General features: G+C 46.1%; 3 protein-coding genes and 2 non-coding genes across 6 annotated transcripts in view; 4 read left to right on the top strand and 1 right to left on the bottom strand.

The window, feature by feature from the left end:
• The first annotated feature begins 405 nt into the window (after nucleotides 1-405).
• Nucleotides 406-5,236, top strand: RPL21 (ribosomal protein L21). 2 transcript variants are annotated; one of them, XM_015634822.2, is made up of 6 exons: nucleotides 406-523; nucleotides 1,913-1,991; nucleotides 2,524-2,585; nucleotides 3,565-3,677; nucleotides 4,336-4,486; nucleotides 5,106-5,236. In XM_015634822.2, the coding sequence occupies exons 2-6, from the start codon at nucleotides 1,925-1,927 to the stop codon at nucleotides 5,193-5,195; spliced, it is 483 nt and encodes a 160-aa protein (XP_015490308.1). In that variant the 5' UTR covers nucleotides 406-523; nucleotides 1,913-1,924; the 3' UTR covers nucleotides 5,196-5,236. The 2 variants fall into 2 exon arrangements, with proteins under 2 accessions (XP_015490308.1, XP_033371335.1); XM_033515444.1 differs by lacking the exon at nucleotides 406-523 and adding an exon at nucleotides 821-839.
• Nucleotides 421-1,068, bottom strand: LOC107210023 (vegetative cell wall protein gp1). The gene has a single exon (XM_015640378.1). The coding sequence runs from the start codon at nucleotides 1,066-1,068 to the stop codon at nucleotides 421-423; it is 648 nt and encodes a 215-aa protein (XP_015495864.1).
• On the top strand, nucleotides 3,304-3,384 carry LOC117245342. The gene has a single exon (XR_004499972.1). It is a non-coding gene; the product is annotated as a small nucleolar RNA SNORD102 (small nucleolar RNA).
• LOC117245356 lies at nucleotides 3,737-3,869 on the top strand. Its single transcript, XR_004499989.1, has one exon. It is a non-coding gene; the product is annotated as a small nucleolar RNA SNORA27 (small nucleolar RNA).
• Nucleotides 5,237-5,335: 99 nt separating the features above from the next.
• Nucleotides 5,336-9,717, top strand: part of RASL11A (RAS like family 11 member A) — a 6,225-nt gene continuing 1,843 nt past the window's right edge. The window contains exon 1 of the mRNA XM_033515437.1: nucleotides 5,336-9,274. The gene's annotated coding sequence lies outside the window, so the exon portion shown is untranslated. The remainder of the gene's footprint in view (nucleotides 9,275-9,717) is intronic.

The raw sequence follows: 9,717 nt of genomic DNA, 5'->3' as shown, positions 1-9,717 counted from the left end.
CTCTGTGTCCCCTGCTCCCCGCCATCCCCGCTGCCAAACCTCTCCCACCCCCATCTCAGAGAATCACAGAATGCCTCAGGAGGGAAGGGACCACCGGGGGTCATCTGGACCAAAATCCCAGAGCACACGGCACAGGATTGCGTCCAGACCTTTCTTGTATAGGTCCAGTGAGAGAGGTTGCACAACCTCTCTGGGCAATCTGTTCTAGTGCGCGGTCACTGCCCGGGAAACAACTTCTTCCTCATGTTCAGCAGGAACTTCCTGTGCCTCACTTTGTGCCCGTTGCCTTGAAAACACGTGCACAGCCGTGACACCCCCGGCGTTTGTTCCTGCTTCAGCCGAAGAGTCAGACTTTCGCCGCTGCTGTATTTCGGGATCACCATCCCGGCGCCCGCTGCCCCTCAGGCCGGGCCCTTCTCGTCAGGCGCGGCGCGGGCAGCCCCGCCAAGGCCCCGCTGTTAAGGGCGGGCGCGGCACCGCCCCCTTTCTTTGGAGCCGGGCCGCCATTTTGTGCGCACGCACGGTGAGCGCCCGCGCCCCTCCGCGGCTCCGGGGGGACGCCGTGGGGCCACGGGAGGACGGGGCCACGGGAGGACGGGGCCACGGAGCGGGGACGCGGCCACGGAGCGGGGACGCGGCCGGAGGGGTCGTGCTGCCGGCAGGGGCGGGCGTGGGGCCGCCGGCCCTGATGGGAGCACCACGGCCTGCACAGGGCGGGGAGTGAAGGGAGCGAGGAGGCCGCGGGTTGCGGGTGGCCGTGCCGGGCGGATTGCGGCGGGGCGGGCAGGAGGGAGGTTGCTGAGGGAGGAATGGGCCGCCGAGGCCCGCGGCGGCTGCAGGTACGGAACTGCAGCACGTGGCGGCGGGCCCGGTCACCCCGCGGCCGCCGCCGTGTGCAGGGGCGGGGGAGGCGGCACAGGGGTGGCTCCTCGGGGCAGACACCACCAGGATGGCCCCGTAGGCCTGCGGAGCACGTGAATCTTGTGTAATAGTGGCCGATAAATGTGGAAATTCTGCCTTCTGGATGCCTTGTAAGGAAAAGCTTAGGGAACGGGGTAGAGGTGCCATCGGGGGACATCTGACAGCGCCACGGTCGAGAGGCTGTATCCTGGTGCCTGGCAAGGGCATGTGGAAGGAGCGTGAAACAATTAGCTGAAATCAGAAGGAGAAGCACGCACTGGATATAAGGGGAATAATGATAATGGGAATAGCAAAGCTCCAAACATGCTGCCTAGAGAGCCTGTGCAGTAGAGTCTGGAGGGAAAGTCCTGCCAGGAGCAGCTGAGGTCTCTTGGGAACCCTCATCGCCACAGCTTCTGCACGAGTGGAAGTGGAGGCGCAGGCACTGATCTTTGTCGTGACCAAAGACAGGATCTAAGGAAGTAGCATGAAGATGTGTCAGGGGAGGCTTAGTGTGTGTATCAGGGAAATGCTCTTTACCCAGAGAGTGGTTGGGCACTAGAATGCTTTCTCAGCACCAGCCTGAGAGAGTTCAGTAATCTTCTGAACAATGCTCTCAGGTACATGCTGTGACTCTTCAGGTATTCTGCACAGAGTTGGTTTTGGTGGTCCTTGTGGGTCCCTTCTAATGCTGAATATTCTTTGATCCTTGAAGGGTTTCAAGAGCTGACTGGAGAAAGCTCTTGAGTAGCCTGGTTTGATTTCATAGTAGACCTTGCTGTAGGCAGGAGTTAAACTGAGTACCTTGCTGGCATCCATTCTAACCTGAGTTAACCTGTGGTCCTATGAGCTCTGATTTCCTTGGATGCTTAAGTGAATACCATTGCTTGAATTGAGGTAGTGTCATTCTGAATAGGCTTAAAGACTCCATTAATCTGAAATATCTGAAAATTCCATCACCTTTGTGGTGAGCAAACTAGTAGTTCTGAATAATTTGCCTTCATTTTTACAGTAATCAGCCAAAATGACGAACACAAAGGGAAAGAGGAGGGGGACGCGTTACATGTTCTCGAGGCCGTTCCGCAAGCATGGTGAGTTTCTCTTACAGTATCAACACTGCATTCAGTTACTGACCTGATGTACAGCTGCAGTCCCTGGGGATGGACTGTGAAACTAGGGCTTGTGCCAAAGGATTTCTGACAACTTGGGCTAAAAACTGTAGAACTGTACACAGAGCTCTGAGGTCTTACTGCAAATGCATTGGTATTCTGACTGCTTGACAGTAGCCACAGTGCAAATTCTGTCAGTGCTTCAAAATTAGTTTGAAGGTGAGGAAAATATTTTAGCAGTTACTTAAAACATAGAGGATTTTTTTTGTCTGATCAATAAGCAGTTGCATTTATATCAATATATTAAATAATGTAATGTCTCTTCAATTTCGGTATTGGAAACACAGCTAGTTTTTTGTTAGCTGGGTATTTTAAAAATTTGAAGTGTGTAATTGCTGCTTTTAAAAAAAAAGTAAATTGTATGAAATGCATGATCTGTGTCCCCCATTCATTTTTTTTATGTATGTGTGAAAAACCAGGCTTCCTAAATATCCAAATTTCTATCTCTTAACAGGCGTCGTCCCTCTGGCTACCTATATGCGGATCTACAAGAAGGGTGACATAGTTGATATCAAGGTACTTTCTGCAGTGCTGTGTAACTAAAAGCTGAAGCAGTGTGGTCCTGTGCAGTCTCCAGTTCCTTGGGGTGGACTCTTTTGTTGCTTGGGTCATGTGTGTTAAGACAGGCACCTGCTTCTCTCTTGGGGAGCAGTATTGGCATGACAGTGCTGCCAGAGCAATAGTAGCACTTCAGTGTCATTTGCTGGTGTATATGGGTTTTTGTAGATACTTCTAATTTGGCTTTGCTTTCTTACGGTGTGTTCAGCTGAAAAACGGGAATGAAATATGCTGTAGCCAATGTTTGAGTTGGCTACTGGCTCAACTTTCGTAGGAACCACAGCTGTCACTTCAGTAGATGTTCTGTTACGAGCCATGATTTATGGTGGGGCAGTTCATAGTTAAGTGACTGTAAAGCTGTACTAAAAATAGAAATCAAGAAATAAAAGTAAGGATGCATCACATGTATTAATGAAGGGTGGGGGGGAGTGAAATAGCATTTCCCGTCACTTGGTATTTTTTACAACTTGTCTTTTAAAGTTGACTGTACTTTAACAACTAGTTGTAGTGAATGTGAAAGCCTTTCATCAAGGATTCCTACTTGGTTGAATCCTTTGGTTTCATTTGGAATGCTACATTCTTGTTGCAGTCACACTGAAGGTGTTGTTTAATTTGCTAGTTTGCTGTTTGACTTGAAGAATGTGTTGTTCAGAATTAGCACTTCCTCACGCACTGGAGCTTGATGATGAATGTCTCTTGTGATTGCTTGCTGTTTCTGTAAGCAAAGTGATAAATCATTTCACCGACGCTGAAAGCTACCAGAACTGATACAGCAAAATCTGCATGGTTATAAATTCCAACTTTGAGATAAAATGGGAATATTTTAAAGTAAGTCTTAAATAATTTGAAAGATACACTTTAAATTACTTCTGAAATAAAAACCATATATGCTACTTTCCCCCCCCCTTTTTTTTTCCCTTTTCTTTTTGCTTAATAGGGTATGGGTACTGTTCAAAAAGGCATGCCCCACAAGTGTTACCATGGCAAGACTGGAAGGGTATACAATGTTACTCAGCACGCTGTGGGCATTATTGTTAACAAGCAGGTTAAGTAAGTAATGAAATTCTTTGTATTGAAACTTAATATTTAAGGAAGTTGAACTGTAATTGCACCCTCCTTTCACTTTGCCAGTTAGACACTTCTTGTCTTGATTGGTCATTCGAGGTGGGTAAAGTGTATTTCCTTTTTATAACCCAGGCAAATGACGCTCATTTGACTTGGATCCTGTCAGAGGAAACAGTTTTTGTTTTACTTATCAGCACCTAAAGTCACATTACCTAGCAGGGCTTCTAAGCCAGCGTGCTGGTATTGAAGCCCTTTTTTAATACTAGTCTGTAGCTGTATCCAGCTGAATTTTTTACAGTTTAGTTTAAAAAAAAAAGGTGTTTTTGGGTCCAGGAGCTGGACTGCTGTGCATCGATAATAAAATGACTTGTTTGTATGCTGAGAGGCTAAAATTACTTATTCTCCACAATTTTAATTGGAAATTGTAAGCATATTGTTATATATTATGTTTTTATATAATAATAAGCTTTTAGTTATATGTAAGTTATATCTGATGTGTATCTGCAGCTGTGTTTTGAGGTATTGCCCTTTAAAGAAAAATGACCTGTGATCAGTCTTACTGAGTTACTTCTGGAAGGGCTGTAAGTCTTGATTTAAAGTGACATTTTTCAAGTGAAGATTAAAAACTGACTCCCTTTCTTAGGGGCAAGATTCTGGCCAAGAGAATTAATGTGCGTATAGAGCATATTAAACATTCCAAGAGCAGAGACAGCTTTCTGCAGCGTGTGAAGGAAAATGAAAGGAAGAAAAAGGAAGCAAAAGAAAAAGGCATTTGGGTTCAACTGAAACGTCAGGTAATGTTTCTGTTGAGGTCACAATCCTTCTGCAGGAGATGACTTAGTTCTTGGAGTAGCGGCCTCATGCAGTGTGTTGGCATTTGGGCTGTATGGGATGTTTGGTGCCTGAGAGTGCTGCTCTGTGCCGGATGGAAATTGTAGTTGCAGCTCTGAACAGAGGGTTGGGTGCTTTCTGTGCTGTTGCCAAGTCTGCAGCAGCAGCTTTGGATGGTTTTAGGGTCAGTAGAGTCTTTGGTTTAGTTGAATTTTTAGTTGCAACAGGTTCTGTTGTAACCCTTGAAGGAAAGAATTAATAACCTGACTTCAGAGGAGAGGTAATGGCTCTTGCTTCTAGGACTGCATGATACATCTCTTCATGTTCAGTGGGTTGGACCAGCTGCAGAGGGTAAAGCATAGGCTTTTAGGACACAGGACAGCAGCAAGAGCCAGGCTTGCTTTCTGGCAGATCATTTTCTTACTGCTACTTCTTGAATCAAATTTATGAGATTAGGAATGGTAAAATTTCTGTAATGTTTCTATGATAAGGTGCTAAATGGTTGACAGAATGTTATTTTCTGGAAAGTTGCTTTTGAGCTGTAGTGCCATGAGTTTTCGTTTTTTATTTTTCTGTTTACAGCCTGCTCCACCAAGAGAAGCACACTTTGTGAGAACTAATGGCAAGGATCCAGAGCTGCTGGAGCCAATTCCTTATGAATTCATGGCATAATCTATGTTTAAAAAATAAAGAGATGGTTTTGGACAAGTGTATGTGATTGTGGCTGATTCATTTAGTTGGTTTTGGGGTTTTTTTGTTTGAACAGATGATTTAGAAACCTTCTTTTATTGAAGTTTATTTATTTAGCTTGCATTTACCATGATGCTTAGTCATTTAAATCATCTGCAGCTTTTGCTGATGAGTTTTGTCATTTATATAGATGGTAAATGCTAGGAACACTGAAATTTGCTAATGCTTAGTAATGATCATGAGCTGTTATGAGGGGACACGGAATATTTCACCAGAAAACTAAGAACTTGTATCAAGAACTGCCCAGTGCCACTTAAAAGGCTGGATTTTTTCTTTTTGTAGGAAAAGAAATAAGGGGCTTCAGATTTCATTGATGCAAGGTTTTGGGTAAGGGGCCTCATGAATACCAAGGAATTGTCTAAATTATTTTTGAAAATAGGGAAATGTCTGTAGTCAGATTTTGTCTTCGACCGTTGTAACCTGTGAAATAATGTTTACAGCATGCCCGTGCCAATAAGCATTCTTACAAAATAGTAGTAGTTTAGAAACAAGGGTTTAATTCCAAAATAGCCAGCCTTTGTATTTTGATTTTTGACATTTTAGTTGGCTGGCATAGCTAAACACTGATTTTATATGTTTATTGTATGCCTGTTGAATGTTGCAGTGAATTCCTCTCATCACAAATTTACTGATGTCTCAAAAGAGCCCAGTGCTACCTGTGCAATTCTTAAATGGAAGATCTTCAGCTGACTCTTTACTAGCCAGTTCTGGTTTTTAGTGAGCTTTGCTTGAAGCAGTGTGAAGCTTGCTAGAGACTGCTGAAGGGAACCTGCTTGGTTAGCCTTGAAATCACACACACAATCTCAGGCTTAGTCGTTTTGTAGTTACAGGTAAATAATAGTTTACCTTGAAGTGTCGTGTCAGGCATTGCTCATCTACCTTCTGTAAATGATGTAAAACTAAAGTCCACGTGACTAGAGAAGCAAGTGTCCTCAAGCTGTAGGTGTTGGCTGTTGAAAGTTACTGAACAGTGAATTGCAGGGCAGCTTGTAAGTGTGGGAGTAAGGAGCAGAGACATGAGTTTTGCTTTTTACCTAATGCAGTTGTGGGTGTTCCCATTCTCATGGAATGTAGGTTTCAGACCTTGAATTCAGAGTCTGGCTTGGGCTGGTATTTAAGGGTGATGGGCTTTAGATGCTGGAGTTTTCAAGTTCTAGTGAGCAGATGGCTATGTTTGAGGTTCTCCAAGCTCCCATCTCAGAAGGAGCAGCAGGCTGTTTAGCTGGAATGACTTTGGAAGTGACTTGGAGGAGCTTGCCCCTTATCAGGCTGCTCCATGACAGTAGTGCTGTATTCTAACACCAGAGGTGTTGGACATGGAGTGCACCACTGTGTCCTGAAGCCCTCACTGTTGCACCTTACACACTTGGCTTTTATGGTCAAGGGCTCTTCTTGGAGCAGCAGGATTTGTGTACTTCATCAGCCTTTTTGGCTTGTCAGTTTCCACAGCCATTAAAATTGGTATTTGCCTTCCAAGATAAGCATCATTTTCCACTAGGCTTTGCAGGAATTAAGGGGGAGGGTATTGCATACAAACTTTGGTGGTGGCATTTTAAATTTGCTTCTCATGCATGCATGTCTAAGCTATTTTGGTTCTGTGTTTGGTTTGTACTCATTTGTCAAAATCACAGAGGATTAGCTGTAGCAGCAGGATGAAATGATTAGCATCATAAGTGGGGCATAGTTCTAAACTTTTGAACTTACTTTCAACTATTTGGAATAATAAGACTGGACAGCATTACCATGGTCTTGTTTAAGAGCTGTGCTTCCAGAGACACCACATTGCAACACTTTCCAATTTATTTAGAACTGTTTTTAAGGTCACTATGCCAACAGTAGTTGGTTATAAATGATTATTTGGAAGCCCTGTGTGGGCTGGGAAGAGAGAGGGAAGTTTTCCTTGGTCAGGATTCCCAGAAATGACTGAAAATGAAGCTGACTTTGTACAGGAAGAAAATAACCTTTTTTTGGTTTTGTTTTTAGTGTTTGGAAACAGGACAAATAAACTAAGGTATAACCTGCTTGTTTGTTGCACTCAGTGCAGTGGGGGTTTTCATGCTCATCTGAAGCTTGCAGAAGCACAGCCCAGACACTAAGCAGACCTCGATACCTGCTGCTGAAGTTTGATTCCTGTCCGTATGGCTGCCCTGTTTTTGCACAATCCTGACGAAAGAGGGAGATCTGTGAATTGGGAAAAGCTGAAGAACTGCCTGTAGGGTATCTCCAGTCCTGAGCTGAAAGATGAAGCATGTTCCTTACAGGGTTTGGAGTCACCAGTTTTGACTTGCCCTGGAAGGGGTTTTACACTGTAAACCCATAAGCTGTAACCAGTTCTCCCTCCTTTACAGCCACAAACCTTTACTGCTGGTTCCCTGCCAAAAGCCCTGACAAAATCTCCTGTTGTCTCCTAGAGAAGCAGCAAGGAAGCTGCCTTCTGAGCTGTTGGCTTCATCTTTTTTAGCGTATTGGCAGCACCAGGATTTGAGGTTTCCTGAGCACTGTGTAGGCAGCGTTAGGCAGGGAAGGTCAGTGGAAAGGCAGGAGGGACTGGGAAGGGAGAGGAGGAACCATTGTCAGTGCAGAGGCTGTATGGGGTGGGAACATTGCTCCCGCCAGCAGCACCCGTACAGCTTAGGAACCCAGAAAAACAAAAAAAGAAGCTCCAGGTGCCCTGCCACTGTCACAGGAGCAAGCCACCTATTCTCCCCCCAAAAGTACTGCTGTTGAACTTTGCAGAGCTTGGACCAGGGAGATGTGTCAGGCAGCAGTAGGGTGTACCTGGCACTGGGCAGTGGTGCTGTGGGAAAAGGGGTAGTGATGGGCTGTAGGGATAGTGGTGTAGGCCATCTGCAGAGGTGGGTGACAAAGTACAGCCTGACGCTTCCAAGTGAGGCCTGCAGAGCACAGAAAGGCCCTTTGGAATAGCTTTGAGGCCCACACATCCCAGTGGTGCATAGTCTGCAGAATGGGGACAGCTAATCTGAGCCCCAGCTGCTTCAGTTTACTGAGCTGCTCCTGTTGCACCTGGGTAGGTGTTGATGGAGACATAGTCCATCACACTCTGGACGTTAATTCCTCCACAGGGTGTCCTGCTTGGGCTTGGGTAATGTTATCTCTGTGCTTGACCACCCCCATGTGCCTTTGGGGGTGCTCCCAGCAGCAGGCAAGGCAGCTTGAGCTGTACAGGTGCCCAGAAAGAGGCAGCTTCTCAAGGTTTGAGAAGGGCGGCTGTTTAATATTGCTTTCACAGCTCAGCGCCTGGGAATCATCTGCCCAGAACGGACTTGTTTCAGTAGCATTCTTTCAGAGGCACACTGAATGTACTCTGATAGCTCTTTTGTAAAGAAATGTATAAAAATAGCTGCTGCCGGCGCTGTGAGTGAGGTCAAAGACAAGCAATCCCCTGACAATAGGAGCAGATGACAATAACAGTAACCTCTGGAAACCAAGAGCTTTTGGTGATACAAGAGAAATCTTGTTTCTTAAAAGAAAAGAGCTTTCTGGCATCATGGGGAGTAAAGTAGAAACTTCAGGGGCAATAGGTTTTGGAAGTTAAAAGATGCCCTGGAAGTTAAAAGAAACCCGTAGGGGTTCTTAGGCACTAGAGCAGCACAAATAATCAACAGTGCTTCTTCCACCATGCTTTTCTGCAGGTACTGCTTTAAGTGATGTTACTTAGTTTTGTCTTAACTCAGCTGCCTGTGTGTGAGCATCCAGGGTCACTTGGGCCGTCTAAGCATCAGCCTGCATCCAGGGCCCAGCAGCTCTCACGATGGCTCCATCCCTCTGTGCCATGAGATCAGTCCATTCGAGTGCCACCCACTGTCCTCTTCCATGTTGTGTCCTGCTGGCATGTGCTATCTCCCTGATAAAAATTAGAGCAGCCTCTGAATAGATTTTTTTCTCTTTTAAGCACTTACAATTGCAAGGCGGTACACAGCAGAAGCAAGAGACAGGGCAACGGTTTGTGGAGACTGAAACATCTGCACAGCTGCTTGCAGGTCTGAGGTTCATTTATGGGTAGCCCATGGTGGAGCACGATTCTCCAAAACTTTTCTGCTTCAAAAACCCAAAGAGCCCAATCAAGACCACTTACATTTCAGGGCGGCAGTTGCTTAATTCACAAGCTGGGTTTTCAATGCCAGCTGTAGAGGGTTGTGTTCAGGTGTGGGAAACAAAACACTCTGAGGTAAAATAATAATTTACTTTCTTTCAAGACTGGAGTCCCGCACTGCAAGGAGGGTGGCACATTTTCCCGTCTGCCTTGGGCGGGGGGGATGCCCAGCAGGGTGCTCGCCCCAGACGTGGGACACAGCTTGCATGGCCTGCCGAGGCTGTCCCCCAGACTCTGCTGCCTGTGCCCGCGGGGGCCACGCACGCCCTGGCAGCGGGGAGGGTGGGAGAAAGGGCGAGGGGTGCAACCTGGGGTGGGCAGGTGCGGAGA

This window comes from Parus major, chromosome 1, assembly GCF_001522545.3.
Source record: "Parus major isolate Abel chromosome 1, Parus_major1.1, whole genome shotgun sequence".
Lineage (NCBI taxonomy): Eukaryota > Metazoa > Chordata > Aves > Passeriformes > Paridae > Parus > Parus major.
Note: the sequence above shows the minus strand (reverse complement) of the source record. Positions and strands in the feature narration are given on the sequence as shown.

Bases quoted from the DNA above. Each gene is read 5' to 3' on its own strand.
- RPL21 (XM_015634822.2), top strand. From the start codon at position 1,925: ATGACGAACACAAAGGGAAAGAGGAGGGGGACGCGTTACATGTTCTCG. The intron at 3,678-4,335 runs GTAAGTAATGAA...TCCCTTTCTTAG, and splicing joins ATTGTTAACAAGCAGGTTAA to GGGCAAGATTCTGGCCAAGA. The intron at 4,487-5,105 runs GTAATGTTTCTG...TTCTGTTTACAG, and splicing joins GGGTTCAACTGAAACGTCAG to CCTGCTCCACCAAGAGAAGC.
- LOC107210023 (XM_015640378.1), bottom strand. From the start codon at position 1,068: ATGGCACCTCTACCCCGTTCCCTAAGCTTTTCCTTACAAGGCATCCAG.